The sequence below is a fragment of the Rattus norvegicus genome, chromosome Y (genome assembly GCF_021556685.1).
Source record: "Rattus norvegicus strain SHRSP/BbbUtx chromosome Y, alternate assembly SHRSP_T2T, whole genome shotgun sequence".
Taxonomy (NCBI): Eukaryota; Metazoa; Chordata; class Mammalia; order Rodentia; family Muridae; genus Rattus; species Rattus norvegicus.
The window spans coordinates 1224279-1246967 of NC_141555.1; the positions used below are offsets into that span (position 1 = coordinate 1224279).

General features: G+C 36.3%; 1 protein-coding gene across 11 annotated transcripts in view; it reads right to left on the bottom strand.

Annotated features, from left to right (window-relative positions):
• Uty (ubiquitously transcribed tetratricopeptide repeat containing, Y-linked) overlaps positions 1–22689 on the bottom strand; it is a 158530-nt gene that overhangs the window by 7640 nt on the left and 128201 nt on the right. For all 11 annotated transcript variants that reach the window (XR_015647283.1, XR_015647282.1, XR_015647281.1 and 8 more), the window contains 6 exon segments: positions 18344–18408; positions 18196–18270; positions 17646–17794; positions 16010–16124; positions 11223–11410; positions 10260–10401 (listed from right to left, as the gene is read on the bottom strand). Coding sequence is in view for 8 of the 11 variants with exons in the window: in NM_001419831.1 (NP_001406760.1) it covers positions 10260–10401; positions 11223–11410; positions 16010–16124; positions 17646–17794; positions 18196–18270; positions 18344–18408 (734 nt within the window). In the remaining 3 variants the exon portion in view is untranslated.

A 22689-nucleotide genomic window follows, 5' to 3' on the forward strand; every position in this document is an offset into this window, starting at 1 on the left:
GTGCTCAGTGGCCCTGCCCCCTCTACTAGTATTTGAAAAGTACAAGCAATTAACACACATTTCAATAAGGACTTTGAAAGGATTAGAAAACAATACCTGCATCTTTCAGTTGGGATAAGGACTGAGGGACCTAGAGGGCAGGACTCTACAAAAGGACAAACAAGGTCAACTACCTGGACCCTTGGGAATTCCCAGAGACCAAACCACTAACCAAAGAGCAAGCACAGGCTAATCCTAGGCCCTGCACATATGCATTAGATATGCAGCCTGGTCTTTCTGTGTGTCTCCCAACAATGAAACCCAGGTCTGTTCCTGACTCTGTAGATCCTGTTCCTCAAGCTGTGCTGCCCTGTCAGGCTTCAGTGGGACAGAATATGCTTAGTTCTGCAGTGACTTTATGCACCAGGGTTGGATGGTACCCAGGGGGTGTTTCCACCTCCTCAGAGGAGAAGGCAAGAGAAAAGGGCCATGTGAGGGATAGGGGTGGGGGAATGGGAGCAGAAAAGTGCCTGTTTGGGATGCAGAGTAAATAAACTATTGGGGGGAAAAGTAAATTACAAAAAGAACTTCTGGAGTTATGGAGCCCAGGTCTCAAACCACACTAAGAAGAACAAAGGTTGAAAGAAAGATTATAAGAGCCAGAGAACAGAAAGTTTGCCAAGAGACTGTTTCCTAATAAGTCCAAGCTACATTTTACTAATATAAAATATGAAATGAACAAGGATGACAAAAGTAGGCATACAGGCAACTTAAGAAATGCTAACTAAGGTCAAGAGACCATTTGTCTTCCCAAAGGAAGAAAACAATTGATTACCTAACACCAAGTAGTCATCCCTGAAAAGAAACATACAACTAACATTATACATACTAAGCAAGAACTTATTTAGGCTATACATGCAGCAGAAGCAGCAGCAGCAGCAGAAGCAGTAGCAGCAGCAGAAACAGCAATGATTAATGAAAAAGAGGTCATGAATCTGAAGAACAAAGAATACATATAGGAGGGTTTTAAGGGAGAAAAAGAAGGGGAAATGATAAAATTATAATTTCAAATGATATAAGAATCAAAAATACCCTTCAGAATACACTAAAAGTAGCTAATAGAAGAGACATTTATAGCTTTAAGTATCTAATTTATGAACTCAGAAAGAGCACAGTGACTCAGTAATGTAGCTCAAAAATTTGGACAAACAAGAGCAAACCAAAAGGAGGTAAGATACAATAAAAGTCACATCATAAATTAAAGAAATACAAACAAAGCAGTGTAATAAACAATCTAAGTCCTTGCTCTTTGAGAAGATCAACAAGATTATCAGCTACCCATAAGTGTGAAAGAGGTAATGAAGGAAACAAATAAAAAGACACCCAAATTTGATAGGGTCCAGAGTAAACAGGAAAACATTATGACAACAAAGCGCTATTTTGGGGAAATATTTTAAAAACCTGTACTCCTTTAAATTGGAAAATATAAAGATTTTAGATTTATTCAAACCAACATTAAAACCAAGAAAAGATCAACAACTGAAACAGACTCATGACAAGTGTTTTGACCACAAACTACCAGATGAATCCATAGCAGAATTCTATAACCATTTTTTAAAAAATATTCTGAAGCAATACTTCAGAACTTATTCAAAAGAAATAAAAACAGAATGAACTTAATCGAAAGTCCTTCAACGCAACCACTATTACCATAAAACATAAAACAGGTGAAGGCAAAACAAAAAAAGTGTGGAAAGAGACTTTTATGGTTCTGTTTATAAAGGAATTAAGGCAAACATTTGACATATGAGACTTCATAAAAAAAATCACTTCTGTACAGCTAAGTAAACAACCAACACAAGAGGAACCTCATAGAGTGAAGGGAAGCTTGACCAACAATATGTGTAACAAAGGATTAATGTGAAAATTATACAAAGAACTAAAAATACAAATGACTCAGTACAATGTTTTCAAGAAGAAATAAAAATGTGTGAGATCTCAAAAAGTATCTATCATCTTTAGCAATGATTAAAAGGCAATTAAAACAACCTTGAGATTTTCATCTTATCCCAGTAAAAATGAGTAGAACCAACTACTGGCAATAAATGCTTAATGGTGGGGTTGCAAACTGGTATAGCCACTGTGGAAATAACTATGGAGAATCCTTATGATTTGGCTATCCCACTCCTTGGTATATACCAAAGGATTCAACATCCTGACTCATACATACTTGCTTAGCTATGTTTATTGCCAATGTTTAAGAGCTCTTACACAGGTGTTCCTTGCACCAATATTAAGTGGGTCACATCCACCTGTTAACTCCTGTTCCATGAAAATCTGCCCTCACATACAGACACAAATGAATACACATAATTAAAATTAAAATAAATCTTTAAAGAAAGAAAAATGAAATCTACAGGTAAATGGCTAAAGTAAGAACATAATGAATAGGGTAATCTATGCAATAAAAATCTGTGCATCCTAGCTCAAAATATTCATATGTGAACATACAACACAGAGAAACCATGTTCTATAAGTAGGAATGTAAAAGAAATACTAACGAAGATAAAGGAGGATCAAGAGAGAAGAATCGACAGTGATTTGAATGGGAAAATTTGTGGAGAATTTTTAACTGTGAAGGAGAGAGGAAGGGCAACACTGAAGGAAAGAATAGGAATAAGAAGTGACTAATAACAGAAAGAATGTTGTGCAACATTCTTTCCAAACTTCCAAAGGAGGTAAGTAGCATCAGTTCTACTTTGATACACAATCACCATCAGCATGGCATGATGACCCTGTGAGTGCAGTAGGGGCACACATATCTTGGCATCAACCAACAACACTCTTAATTGGACTGAGGATTCACTCCAAAAGAAGAAAATTCTAGCAAACTTCCCAGGGCTAGTGAACAGGTACAGTCACAACATATGGTTTTTTGTGTCTGGTTACTCTTATAACCGGTCTTGAGGTACATCTGTGTTGTAGAGTGTGAGTGTGAGTGTGTGTGTACTGTATCAGAATGTCTAACTTTATTTTAATTATATTTCTAAAAGTGCTTTCTTTATATTGGTGAAATTGTTCTTACAAGACTGTTTTCTTCTGTGTGCATAATATTAAACATTTAGCATTCAAGACAAGGTGGCTACTGACAAAACCCCAACACACCAACTTATAAAATACAACATAATATGGGAAAAGGGGGCAACATTATTCGTTCAGAAGTCAACAATTTCTTTATAACTGAATCAACAATTGTAAAATGTTTTAATTGGATAACAAAAATTTAATTTCAATTTTTAAAAACTAACCAGAGACACCAACCAGATCTGAAGGGACCCAGTCACAGCTCCCTGCACTCAAATCCCGGGGGAGGGAGAGCTAAACCTTCAGAGGGGCAGACATGCCTGGGAAGCCAGAAGAGACTACACTCTGCCCACATTTCTGACTCCAGAGGAAAATACCTAATGCCATCTGGGACCTCTGTACACAGGGGCCTGGGGAAAAGGCGGGGCCGGCCCATCTGGTTGCTGCCCTCACAGAGAGCTCAAACACAACCCCCAGGAGCAACTTCAGGCCCTGTAGCAGAGGTAAGACCAAATTCTCTGCTCCAAGTGACCTGGTGGACTCAGGACACAGGCCCACAGGAACAGCTGAAGACCAGTAGACAGGAATGACTACAAGCCTGAAAGCAGAACACTCTGTTCCCATAACTGTCTGACAGAAAACAGGAAAACAGGTCTACATCACTCCTGACACACAGGCCTATACGACAGTCTAGCCACTGTCAGAAATAGGAGAACAAAGTAACACTAGAGATAATCTGATGGTGAGAGGCAAGCGCAGGAACCCAAGCAACAGAAACCAAGACTACATGGCATCATCGGAGCCCAATTCTCCCACCAAAGCAAACACTGAATATCCAAACACACCAGAAAAGCAACATCAAGATTTAAAATCACATTTGATCATGATGCTGGAGGACTTCAAGAAACACATAAAGAACTCCCTTAGAGAAACGGAGGAAAACATAAATACACAAGTAGAAGCCTATAGAGAGGAATCACAAAAATCCCTGAAAGAATTCCAGGAAAACACAAACAAACAGTTGAAGGAATTAAAAATGGAAATAGAAGCAATAAAGAAAGGACACTGGGAAACAACCCTGGATATAGAAAACCAAAGGAAGAGACAAGGAGCTGTAGATACAAGCATCACCAACACAATACAAGAGATAGAAGAGAGAATCTCAGGAGCAGAAGATTCCATAGAAATCATCAACTCAACTGTCAAAGATAGCAGAAAATGGACAAAGCTACTGTTCCAAAACATACAGGAAATCCAGGACTCAATGAGAAGAGCAAACCTAAGGATAATAGGTATGTATAGAAGAGAGTGAAGACTCCCAGCTCAAAGGACCAAAATCAACAAAATCATAGAAGACAACTTCTCTAACCTAAAGAGATACCCATAAACATAAAGAAGCCTACAGAACTCCAAATAGATTGGACCAGAAAAGAAAATCCTTCTGTCACCTAATAGTAAAAACACCAAATGCACAAAATAAAGAATGAATATTAAAAGCAGTAAGGGAAAAAGGTTAAGTAACATATAAAGCAAACCTATCAGAATCACACCAGACTTTTCGCCAGAGACTACGAAAGCCAGAAGATCCTGGACAGATATCATACAGACCCTAAGAGGACACAAATGCCAGCCCAGGTTACTGTACAAAGCAAAACTCTCAATTAACATAGATGGAGAAACCAAGATATTCCATGACAAAACCAAATTTACACAATATCTTTCTACAAATCCAGCACTACAAAGGATAGTAAATGGTAAAGCCCAACATAAGGAGGCAAGCTACACCCTAGAAAAAGAAAAAAAACTAATCATCTTGTCAACAAAACAAAAGGAAAAGCACACAAACATAATCTCACATCCAAATATGAATATAACAGGAAGCAACAATCACTATTCCTTAATATCTCTCAACATCAATGGCCTCAACTCCCCAATAAAAAGACATAGATTAACAAACTGGATACACAATGAGGACCCTGCATTCTGCTGCCTAAAAGAAACACACCTCAGAGACAAAGACGGACACTACCTCAGAGTGAAAAGCTAGAAAACAACTTTCCAAGCAAATGGTCGGAAGAAGCAAGCTGGAGTAGCCATTCTATTATCGAATAAAATCAATTTTAAAGCAAGACTCATCAAAAAAGATAAGAATGGACACTTCATAATCATCAAAGGAAAAATCCACCAAGATGAACTCTCAATCCTAAATATCAATGATCCAAATACAAGGGCATCTAGATACATAAGAGAAACCTTACTAAAGCTAAAAGCAGACATTGGACCTCACATAATAATAGTAGGAGATTTCAACACCCCGCTCTCATCAGTGGACAGATCAAGGACAGAAATTAAAGAGACATAGACAGACTAAGAAAAGCCATGAACCAAATGGACTTAACAGATATTTATAGAACATTCTATCCTAAAACAAAAGAATATAACTTCTCACAACTTCATGGTACTTTCTCCAAAATTGACCATATAATTGGTCATAAAATAGGCCTCAACATATACAGAAAGATAGAAATAATCCCATGTATCCTATCAGATCCCCACCAGCTAAAGCTGGTCTTCAATAATAATAAGGGAAGAACGCCCACATATATGTGGAAGTTGAACAATGCTCTACTCAATGATAACCTGGTCACGGAAGAAATAAAGAAAGAAATTAAAGACTTCTTAGAATTTAATGAAAATGAAGGTACAACATACCCAAACTTATGGGACACAATGACAGCTGTGCTAAGAAAAAAACTCATAGCTCTGAGTGCCTGCAGAAAGAAACAGGAGAGAGCATATGTCAGCAGCTTGACAGCACACCTAAAAGCTCTAGAACAAAAAGAAGCAAATACACCCAGGAGGAGGAGATGGCAGGAAATAATCAAACTCAGAGCTGAAATCAATCAAGTAGAAACAAAAAGGACTATACAAAGAATCAACAGAACCAAAAGCTGGTTCTTTGAGAAAATCAACAAGATAGATAAACCCTTAGCCAGACTAATGAGAGAAGATAGAGAGTGTATCCAAATTAACAACATCAGAAATGAAAAGGGAGACATAACAAAAGAGCCAGAGGAAATTCACAAAACCATCAGATCCTACTATAAAAGCCTATATTCAACAAAATTTGAAAAAACTGAAGGAAATGGACAATTTCCTAGACAGATACCAGGTACTGAAGTTAAATCAGGAACAGATAAACCATTTAAACAACCCCATAACTCCTAAGGAAATAGAAGCAGTCATTAAAGGTCTCCTAACCAAAAAGAGCCCAGGTCCAGATGGGTTTAGTGCAGAATTCTATCAAACCTTCATAGAAGACCTCATACCAATATTATCCAAACTATTCCACAAATTTGAAACAGATGGATCACTCCCGAATACCTTCTATGAAGCCACAATTACTCTTACACCTAAACCACACAAAGACCCAACAAAGAAAGAGAACTTCAGACCAATTTCCCTCATGAATATTGATGCAAAGATACTCAATAAAATTCTGGCAAACCGAATCCAAGAGCACATCAAAGCAATCATCCACCATGACCAAGTAGGCTTCATCCCAGGCATGCAGGGATGGTTTCATATATGGAAAACCATCAACGTGATCCATTATATAAACAAACTGAAAGATTAAGAACCACATGATCATTTCATTAGATGCTGAGAAAGCATTTGACAAAATTCAATACCCCTTCATGATAAAAGTCCTGGAAAGAATAGGAATTCAAAGCCCATACCTAAACATAGTAAAAACCACATACAGCAAACCAGTTGCTAACATTAAACTAAATGGAGAGAAACTTGAAGCAATTTCACTAAAATCAGGGACTAATCAAGGCTGCCTACTCTCTCCGTACTTATTCAATATAGTTCTTGAAGTCCTAGCCAGAGCAATCAGACAACAAAAGGAGATCAAAGGGATACAGATCGGAAAAGAAGAGGTCAAAATATCACTATTTGCAGATGACATGATAGTATATTTAAGTGATCCCAAAAGTTCCACCAGAGAACTACTAAAGCTGATAAACACCTTCAGCAGAGTGGCTGGGTATAAAATTAACTCAAATAAATCAGTAGCCTTACTCTACACAAAAGAGAAACAAGCCGAGAAAGAAATTAGGGAAACGACACCCTTCATAATAGTCCCAAACAATATAAAAAACCTCGGTGTGACATAAACCAAGCAAGTGAAAGATCTATATGATAAGAACTTCAAGACTCTGAAGAAAGAAATTGAAGAAGACCTCAGAAGATAGAAAGATCTCCCATGCTCATGGATTGGCAGGATTAATATAGTAAAAATGGCCATTTCAACAAAAGCAACCTACAGATTCAATGCAATCCCCATCAAATTACCAATCCAATTCTTCAGAGAGTTAGACAGAACAATCTGTAAATTCATCTGGAATAACAAAAAACCCAGGATAGCTAAAACTATCCTCAATAATAAAAGGACTTCAGGGAGAATCACTATCCCTGAACTCAAGCAGTATTACAGAGCAATAGTGATAAAAACTGCATGGTATTGGTACAGAGACAGACAGATAGACCAATGGAATAGAATTGAAGATCCAGAAATGAACCCACACACCTATGGTCACTTGATTTTTGACAAAAGTGCCAAAACCATCTAATGGAAAAAAGATAGCATTTTCAGCAAATGGTGCTGATTCAACTGGAGGTGGGCATGTAGAAGAATGCAGAACAATCCATGCTTATCACCCTGTAAAAAGCTTAAGTCCAAGTGGATCAAGGACCTCCACATCAAACCAGATACACTCAAACTAATAGAAGAAAAAGTGGAGAAGAATCTCGAACACATAGGCACTGGCGAAAACTTCTTGAAGAAAAAAAAAAAAAAACAAACCACCAAACACCAATGGCCTATGCTCTAAGATCAACATCGACCAATGGGATCTCATAAAACTGCAAAGCTTCTGTAAGGCAAATGGCACTGTTGTTATGACAAAACGGCAACCAATAGATTGGGAAAACATCTTTACAAATCCTACAACTGATAGAGGGCTTATATCCAAAATACATAAAGAACTCAATAAGTTAGAGTGCAGGGAGACAAATAACCCTATTAAAAAATGGGGTGCAGAGGTAAATAAGGAATTCACAGCTGAGGAATGCTGAATGGCTGAGAAACACCTAAAGAAATGTTCAACACGTTTAGTCATAAGAGAAATGCAAATAAAACAACCCTGAGATTTCACCTCACACCAGTGAGAATGGCTAAGATCAAAAACTCAGTTGACAGCAGATGCTGGCGAGGATGCGGAGAAAGAGGAACACTCCTCCATTGTTGGTGGGATTGCAGACTGGTACAACCATTCTGGAAATCAGTCTGGAGATTCCTCAGAAAATTGGACATTAAACTACCGAAGGACCTAGCTGTACCTCTCTTGGGCATATACCCAAAAGATGCCCCAACATATAACAAAGACACATGCTCCACTATGTTCATAGCAGCCTCATTTATAATAGTCAGAAGCTGGAAAGAACCCAGATGCCCTTCAACAGAGGAATGGATACAGAAAATGTGGTATATCTACACAATGGAATACTACTCAGCTGTCAAAAACAATGACTTTATGAAATTCATAGGCAAATGGATGGAACTGGAAAATATCTTCCTGAGTGAAGTAACCCAATCACAGAAAAACACACATGGTATGCACTCATTGATAAGTGGCTATTAGCCCAAATGCTTGAATTACCCTAGATCCGTAGAACAAACGAAACTCAAGACGGATGATCAAAATGTGAATGCTTCACTCCTTCTCTAAAAGGGGAGCAAGAATACCCTTGGCAGGGAAGAGAGAGGCAAAGATTAAAACAGAGACTGAAGGAACACCCATTCAGAGCCTGCCCCACATGTGGCCCATACATATACAGCCACCCAATTAGACAAGATGGATGAAGCAAAGAAGTGCAGACCGACAGGAGTCGGATGTAGATCGCTCCTGAGAGACACAGCCAGAATACAGCAAATACAGAGGCGAATGCCAGCAGCAAACCACTGAAGTGAGAACGGGACCCCCGTTGAAGGAATCAGAGAAAGAACTGGAAGAGCTTGAAGGGGCTCGAGACCCCATATGTACAACAATGCCAAGCAACCAGAGCTTCCAGGGACTAAGCCACTACCCAAAGACTATACATGGACTGACCCTGGACTCTGACCTCATAGGTAGCAATGAATATCCTAGTAAGAGCACCAGTGGAAGGGGAAGCCCTGGGTCCTGCCAAGACTGAACCCCCAGTGAATGTGATTGTTGGGTGGAGGGCGGTAATGGGGGCAGGATGGGGAGGGGAACACCCATATAGGAGGAGGAGGGGTAGGGTTTGGGGGGAATGTTGGCCAGAAAACCGGGAAAGAGAATAAGAATTGAAATGTAAATAAGAAATACCCCCAAGTTAATAAAGATGGAGGGAAAAAAAAAGTCAAATACCATCAAAGCAAGCAATCTAATGAATAAATGAGCAAATAGAATGACTCTGAAACTGAGTGGCCAATAAATATATGGAAAATAAAAAAAAGTATATTTAATAAGAATATATTAATCATTTTGTAGTATAATAAAGTCATCATTGTCTTAGCAAATGTTGAGAATTAGTATAATATTGATGGCTGTATTACACTAAGGTCATATTTATCTATAAGTATTTTATTATTTGTATACTCATATAATTTTGACAAGCCTATTTATTACTATGTTTACTTAATATCAGTAGAGTTCTTCAGTGAATAAAACATCAAGAGTAAAGAAGAAAGTGGTGGAGAGATGGCTCAAATGTTAAAAGCACTGGCTGTTCTTCCAGAGGTCTCGAGTTTACATGGTCCTTACAACCATCTACAATAAGATCTGGTGCCCTCTTCTGGTCTGAAGCCACATGCAGGCAGAACACCATATAAATAATAAATCTTAAAAACATCAAAAAAATTTAAAAAAGGACTAAAAAAAGAAAAGAGGGGGGAGAAGGGGAGAGAAAGAAATATATTTAAGGATGTTGACATTTTCAGTGCATCAAGGCTGACAATCTGAGCTTAATCAATATTATACACATGGTAGAATTAAAGAATCAAACCAGTGCAAGTTTTCCGCTGAGTTCTACATGTAATATGGCATGTACACATTGTCCCAAAATCAATTTAAAAAATGTAATTGGGGGAAAAATTAAGTACTTACTTAATCATTTCAAAAAGCTTTGGATCTGAGACTTTGATATTTCGTGCCATATTCCATGAAAGATGAACCATGGGTACTACTGACTTGATACTTTGCAATTTGTTCCATTCATATCTTTCAACTGCCAATTTATACTGGAAGGCTAGGAAGACAATAAGTATTATAAAGTAACAAAACTGAACAAAATGTATGAGAATCCTATTATATCAGTTTTAAGTCTACCAATTCTGAAAAGTCTAAATGCACTAATAGATTATGTTTAAAGACTGACATGTAATGAGCAGTCCCTATTCTAAAGACCTTATGCTATGATATTTTTACATTTTGTTGTTTCATCATTTCAAATTATGATTACTTTTAGTACACAATATTGTAGTCGGTGAACTGAGGTCTAGCAATATAAAACATATGTCTAGTTCAGATTCTTCTGGTGCTGAAGAATTATTTATTCATTTTAAACAGGCAGACATACTAAGGCTTCCTGGAAACTTGAAATAAGAATTCTAAAGAATAGGGGAGACAGTTTAGTGGTTAAGATCTTTTGTTTTTCTTGCAGAAAATCAAAGCTTCAATTCCCAGCACCCACATGGCAGCTCCCAACTGTCTGGATCTCCAATCCCAGGAAATCCAAAACCCTCTTCTAATATCTGTGGGTACAAAAAACACACTAAAAATATATGCAAGCAAAACTCTTAAATACATAAAATAATGTCAGACATATATGCAAGCAAAACTCATAAGCATTAACTAAATCTTTAAAAATTTAAACATCTTTAAATTCTGAATAACTAAAGAAAATATTTTAGTAGTCTTCAAAGAACCTAATGAAACCAAAGCACAGAACTTTATACATCAAATGGGCATATGTACTAGTGCACACAGAAAAAAATTAAAAAACACAGTCTCTAAGGAAAAATCTTCTGTAATATAAAAAAATCTACATTGGTGTGCTACTTTAAATACCTGTGAGTGGACCAACATTCCAGGTGATGTTGTTACACCACCCAATAGCCTGAACCCAGTGAACAGTGCCTGCATTTATCCAGACCAAATCTCCAGGTCTTTGAATAAACCTATAAACAGGAACATTTGCTTCATAAAGATCTTCAAGGTTCGGCCACCAAGAACTCATCAAGAAATTCAAATTATTTCTAGGAGGAAGGAAGAATACAAATAAGTATTTAAGAACCCAGAGTAAAAACAAACAAAGAAACGAACAAAATATAAATTGCAAATTTAAAGATTTAAAGCATACATTTAGTTCAGATTCTTCTGGTGCTGAAGGTCGGATTGAAGGTCAAAAGAGCCAGTAAGTTAAAAATGCTATAATATTTACTTCATTAAAATATTGAACTGTGAAACAATGGAAAAGCTGCATTTCTTTTTCAAAGTGAAGACATCAGAACTGAAAAAGTACAATATTTCATCCAAACTACAAATGATTACTGACTTAAGTAAAGTTTCAAACATCATATTCAACACTAACAGACTCACAAGAAATGTTTACCATGTGAATATCATCATCAATGCTCTCCCCTCAAGGTTCAGGGAGATGTTCAGAAAGTGGAGTTATAAAGATTGTAAGAGCAAAGGGGATGAAAGAATCAAAGAAACAGTATCTTCCATACATAACAGGACTGAAACTTGTATGAACATAAAGATACTACAGCAACATGCATAGGGCCTGAATAGATTCATGCCAGACTGGATCTCAGGGCTGAGAGGGCAAGTAGAAATGAGCACTATTCAAAAACACAAAACAAAACCAATGGTATTTTGGTGGGTTCTGCTTTGTTTTCTTTGTTTTGGCTTTTTTTTTTTTTTGACTATCTTGGTCTTTGTTCTGATTTTCATTTTTGTGTTTTCACAGAGTTGTCTGTTTTTCAGAAAAAAGCATAATAAAATCAGGTGGGAGAAAAAATGCATAAAAATCCTATTCAACTAAAACTTAGCTTCAAATTACACTTATATATTGACCTGTGACTTACATCAATTAGTAATATATAAATTCTTGAGTAGAATCACAAATGCAACCATGAGAACAAGAATCACAACAGAAGATATAAGAACCAGAACCTACACAGAGAAGCCTTGTAAATTAGATACTTCCCCTATATCTATTATAAATTATTATTAGAAAATAAAAGACTATATATAGAATGTGTATTTCTATGGGGTTTAGGGGATTCATTGACTTAAATGAAATTGGGGTAAACTATCCAACATACATAAATAGCAATATACTTACACAACTACTGGGGTCACTACTAAGTTACAAAGATAATTTGAAAATATTATTCTTTTTTGTTTTCTTTTTTATTGGTTATTTTGTTTATTTACATTTCAAATCCTTTCCTAGTTTCTCCTCTGCAAATTCCCTATTCCATTCCCCCTGCCCCTGCTTCTATGAGAGTGTTCACTCACCCACGCATTCACTCTCCATCTCTGTGCCCTGGCATGCCCCTACACTGGGTCATTGAGACACAAGACCAAGGGCCTCTCCTCCTATTGATACCAGATAATGCCATCCTCTGCTACATACGCAGATGGAGCCATGTGTCCCTTCATGTGTACTCATTAATTGATGGTTTAGTCCCTGGGAGCATTGGTGGGCTCTGGTCGGTTGGTATTGTTCTTCCTATGGGGTTGCAAACCCCTTCAGCTCCTTCAGTCTTTTCTCTATCTCCACCGTTGGGGTCCCTTGTTCAATCCAATAGTTAGCTGGAACCCTCCTCATCTGTGTCAGGAGGCCTCTGGCACAGCCTCTCAGGAGAATCCATATCTGACTCCAGTCAGCAAGCACTTCTTGGCATCAGCAATAGTGACTGCGTTTGGTGGCTGCTTTGGGATGGATGTCAAGGTGGGGCAGTTTCTGGGAGACCTTTCCTTCAGTCTCTGCTCCACACTTTGTCCCTGTATTTCCTTTTGACAGGAGCAATTCTAGGTTAAATTTTTGAGATGGTTGGGTGGCCCCATCCCTGAATTGGTGATGGTGAATAACCTCTGCATATGATCTCAACAAGTTCTATGTCCTCTTTGCTTTAGTTTTTTGAAACAAGGTTTCTCTGTGTGGCAATCCTGTAACTCACTCTGTAGACCTCAAACCCCCAGAGATCTGCCTGCCTCTGTATATGAGTTATAGTATATTAAAGATGTGCATCACCATTGGTCAGCTGAAAATATTATTATGTTTTCCATTGCAATATAAAATTTGAGAAACACTCTATCTGGAATCCACTAGGCCACAATGAACTTGGACTCAAGAAAGCATTTGCATTTTCCTTCTTGTTCTCAATTACGATTTCTCCACTCTGACACCAAGCCCTATAACAACCTGTTTGCAATGTCCTCTCATCCCACAGTACCTCCATTACCCATGGACTCCAAGAACCTCAGAACGCATCCAGCTTTTCCTTCCCTTCATCCCTTTGAACTATATATAGTGCAACCCCATTCCTTTCAGTCAGTCACTGATACCTAAAAACATTTTCTACCCAAGAAGCCCAGTGACCATACCAGGACTCAGTACATTATACTATCCTTAGCATTCTCCATTACATATGTCTCCATTCTCACTTTCAGTCTAGTAACAAATAACAGGTGCCTCTCATCCTTATTCACCTCTATTCAATGAAATTCAAACTCTAGGTTTAGGCCCAAGAGTTCAGGTTCTCCCTTTCATCTCTGTCTCTCCAGATAATTATTTGCCTTCCTGTAATCTGCCTTAAATAATTCAACATTCTCAGTCATCGGGGAAATGTGAAACAAAATTACTTTGAAATTTCACCATCTCACCAGTTAGAATGGTCAAGATCTATAAAAGAAGTAACAGCTCATGCAGGCAAGAATATGGAATAAGGGAAACACTCATGTACTGATGGTGGGAGCACAAACTTGTACAGCCACTTTGAAAATTTGGTGGTTCTTCAGAAAAATGGAAATCCATCTACTGGATGGATACTTAAGTACTTAAGTACTCTACATGCTTCTACAAGGACACCTGTTCATAACAGCCAGAAATTGGAAACAAGCTAGATGTCTGTCAACAGAGGAATGGGTAAAGAAAATTTACTCTACTTGCTACCAGAAGAGAAAGATAATACACCAATGGAGCCAAACTATTCAACCTATACAATTGTGACCTGCTAGCAAAATATGATGTGTGGTACAAAAAAAAAATGTGATAATAGTACAAAAATTTTCAACCAAGCACTATCAGGTTGAAATTAAGAGCCTGTTCAGTTGAAATGCAATAAGATGGGATGAAACTCACCCCAGTAATGTTCAATAGCCAAGATCCTGACACTAGAGAACCCATAGACTCAGGGAAATCCAAATATTACTCTTGTCTAAACAACATAGCAATAAAATGACTAAACAACATTCTGTGATTCTCATAGATCATTATCTAGATTATTTAGATATCGTCACAGAAGCTTCCACCTGAAGTAGATGAAAGCAAATGTAAAGAACCATACATGAGCAATAGAATAAGAGACCTTGAAACTCAGTACTAAATACGATGTCTCTGTCAAATCTCTCCTCTAAGGGAGAACCCTGCCCAAGAGCAGGTATAAATATTTTAAGAGCCAGAGGGGATGAGGGACACCAAGGAAACAAGACTTTCTAAATATTGCTGCACCATAGAAACAGGCACTATAGTTACATGCATATTGCCTGCAGAGTTCTAAGTCAGTTAGAGTCCCAATGCTGAGAGGGAAGGGAGGTAGAAGCTCCATTCTAAACACATAAGTAATTGATAACTGCCTTCAAAGAAAAGGTTTTATTTTATTTTATTTTTAATCACCCTCCTACAAGTTACCCCTCATCCATATGACTATAAGTAATCCAGTAAATAAGTCACCCCAGCACACTCTGACTTACTTGTACAAGGCAAAAAAGTGCCTGTTTACACAGAGAAACACTGGAGAAGCCAGGAAAATAGCTTATTTCTTCAGTGGAGTGAGGAGTGTAGCTGCTCTTTGCTGAATGCCAGGAATGATGCACTTTTAAAACCTGTCTGATGATTCTCCCATATTTCCTTCAATTTATGTTTTTTTCCTATTTCAGATTCTTCTTTACCTTTAATCTTTTACACCATAAATGCATTCTTATAAGTGATGTCAGCTGAGCTTTACAACACACTAAGATTATATGACTTCTATAAAATCTTGGAGCCAAGACAATCCCCAACCACAGGTTTTATGTCAAGCTCCCTTGATATAAAATCTCCAGCACTATCTCTGAGTAAACAGCACTTGTAAAAGAAGCCAAAGGTACTCTGCAAACAATCTCAAGGTAAACATGCCCTAAATTGTTGTGTACTTGGGAACAAGTTAATTTTTATCTGAATACTTTTTTCCTAAATTGTGCTAAGGTTAAATAAAATGATCTGGACCAGACTATAGAAGTCTTGATCCTGCACTGGTTACATAAAATCAAGCTGAGCTGAGTTTTCTTTTTGCCTTTTCATGGATTGTTTTCCCCTTCCTGCTGTGAAGTCTGTAGGGAATCACCATACTTATCAAGCTCGACTTCTATAGAATCATTTCTTTAGTCTGTCATTAATACCCTATATGGGGTGAAAAGTTGTTGGTTCCATAGAAGTTATACAAACTCATAATGGAAAATACAGGAGTAAAAATTGATATTTTCACTAAGAAACTCAGCTTTGGGTTTTTTTTTTTTTTAACTTTATTCTTTACAGCAGTTTGGACCTATCTTAAAAGGAGTTTACTTCTGAAACCTACTTTTCACAGAAGTCATTCAGAACACCCCAATAATCTTCAGGTACAACAAACCATTCACAATCACCTGGACCAATATTTATGTTAACAGAACAGAAGTTGTTATTTTCTTGGTGACCTGAAAAGAAAAGGGAATAGTTAAAGACATAAACAGACTGTAATTTTAGTGCTGGGATTACAGGCAGCTACCATAATGCTTGTCAGCTCTGTGCATGAGTTTTAGGCTTCTAAAGTCAGATCTTCAAACTTGTAAAAGTGCTTAATAACCAGAGTTTCATAGTGTGTGTGTGTGTGTGTGTGTGTGTGTGTGTGTGTGTGGCGGGGTTTGGGGTGGGAGGAACGTACACACTCGTGCACACACTTGTGCACACGCTTGCATACCCACATGCCACATGTATGATTTTATCTATCTGCCCAAGAAGCAAATCACTGACTTATCAATGGAGAGGATATATTGCTCTTAATATTCAATGTACAGATGGGATTCCAAATCTATTACCATCAGGTAGTCATGTGACTCCACTTTGCTACAGAAACCTTGTGACTTTAAAAGTATTTCCTAAAAGGGCCACTAAATATTAAAAAGATATAAAACTATCTCAAATAGAACTGCAGTCATACAAACTTGAAAATAATTGTTAAAGTAAAATATGTAGAAAGAGAAGTTGATAGTGTTTGATCTTTGAACATAATCACACGAAAAAAATCAATGAACAAATATATTTGTAAAACATAGTCAATCAAGAGTGAGAGTGTACATGCCTGTCATCCCAGCACTTTGGAAGCAGAAGCAGAAATTTAAGACCAACTCCCATTAATGAGTTTCCGAACATACAGGGCTATGAATCCCTTTCATATAATTCATTTCCTCTCAAATACAAAAGAAGATAAAACCCATTTTTCACACTTTGTCAGTATATAACTTTAATTAGACTACCTCCTAAACTGTATTCTGTAGTAGAGAAAGTTTTTTTATATTTGAAAGTCAATGTGTGCAACCACAGTCCCTACCAAATGAACTACATCTAACTTTGAACAACAAAAAATAAGTACAACATAATGAAACTGAAATAGAAAAATAAAGTAAAAAATAGCTCGTTTACCATCAGTGAACATGCTTATAAATTCATATCTGTATTTGGCAACATTACTCCATGCCAAAAAACATTTTGAAAAATCCAATATGACATTGAATTGAGAGACTGCTCCGCAATTAAAGGCACTGGTTGCTCTTCCAGAGAATCCAGGTTTCATTTTCCTGTATCCACATAGAAGGTTACAACCATCTGTAATTCCCTCTCCACAGTTCCTGATACCCTCTTCTGGAATGCAAGATCACTTTACACTTTCATAGATATATATCCTGGAAAAATACTCACATTATTAAAAAAAAAAGCCAACAAAAAAAGTCTGAAAAATAATATATTGTACTTGGCATAGGAAAAAAAGAATTTAAAACACTTTGAAAAAAAGTACTATATCCTTTATTATTAGAGTCATTACACAATTTCAAAGATAACAAAGAACCTAAAATATCTGTTTTTAAAAATTATGGATAAATGGTAAGAAATTAGCTCTGTCTCTTACAAATGTCATTAACTTCTTTCAACTAAACAAGATGTTTGGTCATTTCAATCACCTGGTATCCTACTCCCTGGAACTTTCATACAAAGTTGAACTGAATTCATTCCCAGTATGGTATAGCCAACATGACTGAGAAGATTCCCTGCTGATACAACACGTACAAAAGCAGGAAGCTTAGTCAGCTCATGTAACTGCAACTTCCACCTGCAATAAATAACAGGTTTACAGTGAAAACTTCTGTGTAATGAAAATTACCTTGTTCTTAAAAAAATCTTATAGTTACTAGGGAAAAGTCAATACATAAACAGTAATAGTAATGAGGTTTCTAAAGACAAAAATATCCAACATTAAAGGTCAGTGAAAGAATAAAATGTATAACCTACCAAAAAAAAAAAAAAGTTACTTTCTATTTTTAAATGTTGACACCTTAACTCTTAGGTCTTTTTTTAGTCAGAAGAAAAAACTATACTAATAACCTGTAAAAATAATTCTAAAATGATACAGTTTTAAATCAAAGTACTGGACATGGAAAGGAACAGGAAAATACACAATTGCAATACAGAAACCCCCTTTGTTTCCATTCATACGAATAGTACTAGACTTACTTTTTGTTATCAGACAGGTCAATGTTAATGCCACATTTTATGGTTTTAAAAGGTACTTTCTGTCTCCTTCTGGAACTAGGAGAAAAAAAAAAAGGTGAAGGCATGACTTTGAGACAAGAAAACTACATGAATGCCATCAGTTACTTACATATCTGAACATGTTGATTCATTATCTGAATAGTCTTTAACTTGTGTTTTTCTCTCATTTTCTTCCTATTCATTAAAGAAAACATTCAGTTACTACAGTATTACAAGTTCCTACTGGAAAAGAAAAAAATTAAGAAAAAATGAGCAAATTGTTATGGGAAAATTAAAATAATGAAAAAAAAAATCTAGTAGCCAATTTTCACATTAAAAAGTACAATCACATTTCCCTATGGGTTCTGATAGGTGATTCTGATACTTTTCAAAAATACCTCTCTCCCAAAAAGCAGGCAAATTTAGAAAAATTTAAAATGAGGCTATGTACCAGTATTTATTATAAATGTCAAGGAGTAAAGCAGAAAAGATGTTTACAATCACCTACCTTTAGCTGTATACAGAAAGCAAAGTTAAGAACTTCTATTTATTATTATTGTTTGTTGTTATCCTGTATATGAATCTCACTAACAAAGTTAAGACTATAGGCACCTTTTCAAGCTTTAACTTTTTGACACAATAAATTCCAAAGAAAAAATAAAGTTCTAGACTCATGGTATAGAAACTAAATACTTCATGTAATACATATCATTTCTTTGATGTGAATAATATATTATAGAAATGTACATACAGAACAAAAGTATATCATACATAAGACAATATAAAAGGAATAATAACAAAAATGTAAGAATTACAACTTATAAAATTCTTAAAAGAAAACACAGTATATCTATACGAGCATGTATTCTATATCTATTTTGTTATGAATACTGATAAAAAGAATTACCTATTCTAGGCTATGATATAACAAATGACATAAAAGATTTAAAAAGGAGATGCTAGTGTATGTTTTTAGTCCTAGCATATTAAAAGGCACAGGCAAAGTGATTTCTTTAAGTTCAAGGATAGTTTGGTGTAGGCCAGCAAACCAAGGATAATGAGACCCTGGCCTTTTAAAACAAAACAAAGCAAAACAAAACAAAACAAACAAACAAAAAAAAAGAACAAACAACAAATAAATCCTCCAAATCCCAGTAGACTGGCAAGATAGCTTAACCAATGTGGGAGTCTACACCTGACCACCTAAATTCAATCACTTGGACCTATACAGAAGAAGGAGACAACTATTCTCACAATTGTATTCAGACTGCACATACATGTGTCTACAGCTACTCTTTCTCTCCCTCCCCCATAGTAAAAATATATAAATCAGTACTTTTGTGCTTCAAAAGCTTTCATACCCCAAAGAAGTTACTCAAGAAAGAAGAAAACAGGAAATAAAAATGTTTGAATATCAAGAACTGGTAAATAAACAGTAAATATCCTAATTAAAACACAAGCAGAATTTCTGTATACATTTCATAAAAGATGCTCCACAAATAGGCAATATGTTTAAAAATACTTAATAACAGCTAGAGAAAATGCTTAAGGAAACATAGTTTTATAAGCACTTAGGTAATTAAACTGCAAAGAACAGATAACAAGTAGCAGAAAGACATGAGAAATCAGACTCTAGTAAATGAAGTATCACAAATGCTAAATCAGGCAACCATAACTACAAATAACACAATAACTCCTTACAAAACCTACCAATCACATTATACACTGTTGAAGAAAAATAAAATGTATACTCACAGAAATAGTTGTGTTGAGGCCTGCTCCTTTTAACATAAATTTAGCCATTTTGTATTCAGCACTATTTTGCTCATAAGTTAAAATTAAGTTCAAGTTCTCAGAATCTACATCTCAGAAGCAATTATCTATAGCTGACACTTAAAGAATTTTATTAATAAGCCAAAAACCTGAATCACTTGTACTCTGTTATCTCAATTTACTGAGTACCCTAAAAGTCCTCTGTTCGTTACCTGTCTACCACTCTTATCATATGCAGTATCAATCAGCTTAAAGATTACCACTTCACTGTTTGCCTTCGAACGTTTGAACCTGTTATTTTATGTAAAATCCCTGCCTGAGGACAGATGTACCACAATTTGGCCTTTCTTTCTTATGATTCTCGACGTTAGTATTATGGTGTGTTCAATAAACTATTATTGCTTAACTGTGATTGGTGTACACATGGTTTGTGTGTTGAAGACTGTCAGACCTTATTAACCTGGATTGGGCTAGTCCTAACAGTATGAGTGGGAAATGGAAACTACAGATAGATTCAAATGGTAATTTACATAACAAATGAAAACTGTTAACAAAAGACTGAGTTGTTGTTGAAGTAGTTCAGCAGAAAAAGAAACTTTTTGCTAAGCTTGACAATCCCACCTCAGTTCCCCAGGCTTATTTGTAGAAGGAATCAATTCCTGTAAACTGTCCTCTGATCAAAGCATAGATGGTATGCAAATGCGTAGGCATGCATGCTGCTTAAATGTGCAGATGTATGTGAGCATTTAAATACACATAAGTAAAGTACTGACAAATACTTTAAATCTCAAAAGCAGCATTACTAAAATGTTATGTTTATTTTAACTTATATGAAAACAAATGATTCTGTAGGTTTAGTATACAGAAACAATTACACCATAATTGTATTAACAGTGTAAGCTTCAAAATAATATGAAATAATATTAAAATATAATAATATAACAATACTGAAATTGGATGTATTCTTTTGTCAGAAAAAATAATAAACTCTTTTTTTTTTAATTTACACACAGTTTGAAGCATAGAATGCAGACCATGCTAAGTAAGATCTCTGTCAAAATAACTTCACTTCTAGGCCTGTTTCTGAAACTGATGGCAATTGCTCAACCATGAACATTGAAAAAAAAAATCAAACACAGAACTGGATGCATTAAATTCTCATACTGAGCTCAAGGGATATTAAATGCCTGAGTTACATGCTTAGGAAGAACAAACATTATGAAAGAAAAGTATATTTACTTGTATATAGTACTAATATTTCCCAAATAAATAAAGGAATTCTATGTGGACTGAGTATGGCAAAAATACCTCTGGCAGGCACAGCCCTCCTTCCCTATTCCCTCTACCTAACTAAAAACCATTAGATCCCATTCATTAAACTAGCTATCAAGATCTGTTCTCTTATCCAGCCACTTCCTACTCCTGAGGCTGATAACTAAGGTTTAGCTACCAAAGTATTGAAGTCCAGCAATCAAAAGCTCCCTTTGACTCGCCTAATTAATATGTTCTGTTAAAATTAAATACCTCATCCTAACACAGGGTTTCCCTTTTTAGTTTTATACACTGCCACTTGCCTATGGCCATGTTTGTCTCCTCTTTCCCCAGAGGCAGACCTTTATCCCTTTTCCCCTTTCCCCTTGCCCTCCCTCTATCACACCTGTATTTTAGTCTATTATCCCCTTCCCTTTCTCTCTGGACAAATAAATATCCTTGGTCTTAACTTTAAACAAGTGAAAATGACTATATACTTTCTCTCCAATTTTATAAGACCTGTTTTATCTAAAGATATCAGAAAATATTAGACATTATAAGATAACTATTATCTAGAATCTCATAATATAAAATATCAGTGAATTGAAACAATTCATGAGAATCAATAAATCTGATACCACTTAAGGAGTAGTTATCAAAAAGTTTTATAGAAGCTTCTGGACCCCACCTACATCTGCAGCAGTCTTGAATCAGCAAACCACCACCCACTCCAAAGCTCTGCTTGCTTTGACAGGCTAGTTCTAACCAAACACACAGGTGATACACCCCATCCCCACCCCAATCCTGTTCCCTCAGTGAAGCTAGCAAAATTAGCAGCCGTGGATTCTGCCTCCCACTATTAGAACTCCACCTTCCTTCCCATATGAACCTATACCTGTAGTTAGCACAAGAAGCCAGCTCTAACCCTGTAACAGTTCTGTCTGCTTCCCAGGAGGCCTGCTCAAACCTGAGACACATACCTGCCTCCTGAGAGACTTGCTCCTACAAAGGTCACCCACACCAGTCAACTCAGATACACAAGATGGCAAAAGACAAGCATAAGAACATAATAAACAGAAGCCAATAAAATATGGCACCATCAGAATTCAGCTCTCCTACTACAGCAAGCGCAGAATATCTTAACACACATGAAAAATAAGATTCTGACATTAAATGCCATCTCATGAAGATAACACAGGCCTTTAAGGAGAATATAAATATATAAAGAAAACACAAATAGATAGAAGCCCTTAAAGATGAAATAAATGAATCCCTTAAACAAATCAAGAAAATACAATTATCAGGCAAAGGAAATGAATACAACTGCTCAAGATGTAAAAACAGAAATAGAAAAAAGAAAACACAAATGGAGGCAACCCTGGGGATGGAACATCCAGGAAAGAGAACAGGAACTACACACACAAGTAACACCAACAGCATACAAGAGTTAGA